This window comes from Daucus carota, chromosome 9 (genome assembly GCF_001625215.2).
Source record: "Daucus carota subsp. sativus chromosome 9, DH1 v3.0, whole genome shotgun sequence".
NCBI lineage: Eukaryota > Viridiplantae > Streptophyta > Magnoliopsida > Apiales > Apiaceae > Daucus > Daucus carota.
In genome coordinates, this window is record NC_030389.2 from 11634833 (window position 1) to 11636539 (window position 1707).

The 1707-nt window shown below is 41.5% G+C and overlaps 1 protein-coding gene across 1 annotated transcript; it reads right to left on the reverse strand.

Annotated features, from left to right (window-relative positions):
• Positions 1-704: 704 nt before the first annotated feature.
• On the reverse strand, positions 705-1473 carry LOC135149414 (uncharacterized). Its single transcript, XM_064085130.1, has 3 exons — positions 1132-1473; positions 919-1040; positions 705-849 (listed from the first exon to the last, which is right to left on the reverse strand). The coding sequence occupies exons 1-3, from the start codon at positions 1471-1473 to the stop codon at positions 705-707; spliced, it is 609 nt and encodes a 202-aa protein (XP_063941200.1).
• Positions 1474-1707: the final 234 nt, after the last annotated feature.

Here is a 1707-nt window from a genome sequence, read left to right on the forward strand (position 1 = left end):
TTTAAACAAAACTCAAAAGTAGCGTGCCGTGCTTTGGTTTGGGCCTTTGGCTGTTGGTCTGTTGCGTAATCGAAACACCCATCTAGCCATCGCTCTCCCTTCCAATCTCCAGTCTCCCCTCTACTTTTTTTTTTTTTTTTGAAATAAACGTACTTACTTCAATAGATAATATCAGAATCTAGTGCATGAATGAGAAAATCAGGTGGGTCATCATACCATACCTCTAAACCTGACATAGAATAGGCGACTTTTGCTAACACATGCGCCACACTATTCGCATATCGATAAGCAAACTGAACTACCAATGGATTTATGTGCTTTAATAATTGAATACAATCTACTGCTATGGTACCAAAGAATGCCTCGCTTGGAGTTCCATTACAAACCATAGCAATTGATTTAGAATCCGTCTCAACAATACAATGGTCATATCGTCGTTCTATCACCCAAGATAATGCTTCATTCAAACTAATTGCTTCCGCCTCTCTTGGCAGCCACGCACCCCCCACCTTCTGACATCTTGGACCTACAAACTGCCCTTGAGCATCACGTAGAACACACCCAACACCAATCTGACCATCCTGAAAAACTGCAGCGTCAATATTAAGTTTTAACCACCCCAGCTCTGGTTTCCGCCAGGTTCGATCCCCTATGCTGACGTGTATGCTTCCTCCATTCATCCGGACTTGAGCTTCTTTCCAATCTCAGAGCAAATTTGTGGCAGCAGCCCTCACACTAAAGGCTGATCCATTTACTTTCTCCCACACCCACTTGTTCCGTCGATGCCAGATACTCCAACACAACATGCCAATAAACACACACTGATCTTTTGTGCAAATATCAAAGGCCCTGCAAATCACTGAAAAAGCTGTATTGTGAACTGAGTGTTAAACAAAGCGATGCAGGCCTGCATCTAACCTCATAAAATCACACGAGAACAACACATGGGTATCAGTCTCCACTCCATTGTGACACCAAGGGCATCGAGCATCAATATTAACATGCTTGAACGCCAGAGCTTGAATAGTAGGTAAACAACCCTTACAAACACGCCAAAGAAAGTTAAGCACTTTAACCAGGATTTTGAGTGACCATAAACGTTTTCAGAATGTCTTATATGCATTTTCACACTCTCCTTGAAACCACCGATAACAACTCCGCGTAGTAAACTTCCCTTCCCCCTTTAAGAATCCAAAACCATGAGTCCACTTTATCTGAGAGTGGAAGTGGAATACGTTTTATTAGCTCCACGTCTTTATTATCACAAATATCATTCAACACATCAATATCCCATCTTTGCTCTCCTGTAACCATCAGATTGCTCACTGTTATATCACAAAGATGATCCGGCATATGCGTAGTCACACAACCATCATCTAGACTTGGAAGCCAAGGTGTCCGCCATACAGTCGTGTTTAACCCATTACCAATCTTCCTGCGAGCTCCTTCTCTAAAAGCCCGTAAAGCCGCCATAATACTACACCAAACATAACTTGGATTTGCTCCTACTTCTGCATTCAGGAAAGTTGTCTTCGGATAATACTTAGCTTTCATAACTGCAGACACCAGCGGGTTTGATTCATTAAGCAGCCTCCATCCTACTCTACTTAGAATTCTAGGAAGCAAAAATATTGCCTGAATAGCAGAAGGATTAATAATCTGTTTTAACATAATTGTTAATTACAATACAAGCTAATTAATGAACTT

Bases quoted from the DNA above. Each gene is read 5' to 3' on its own strand.
- LOC135149414 (XM_064085130.1), bottom strand. From the start codon at position 1,473: ATGGCGGCTTTACGGGCTTTTAGAGAAGGAGCTCGCAGGAAGATTGGT. The intron at 1,041-1,131 runs GTGTGAAAATGC...CGTGTTTGTAAG, and splicing joins TATCGGTGGTTTCAAGGAGA to GGTTGTTTACCTACTATTCA. The intron at 850-918 runs GTTAGATGCAGG...AGTGATTTGCAG, and splicing joins TTCTCGTGTGATTTTATGAG to GGCCTTTGATATTTGCACAA.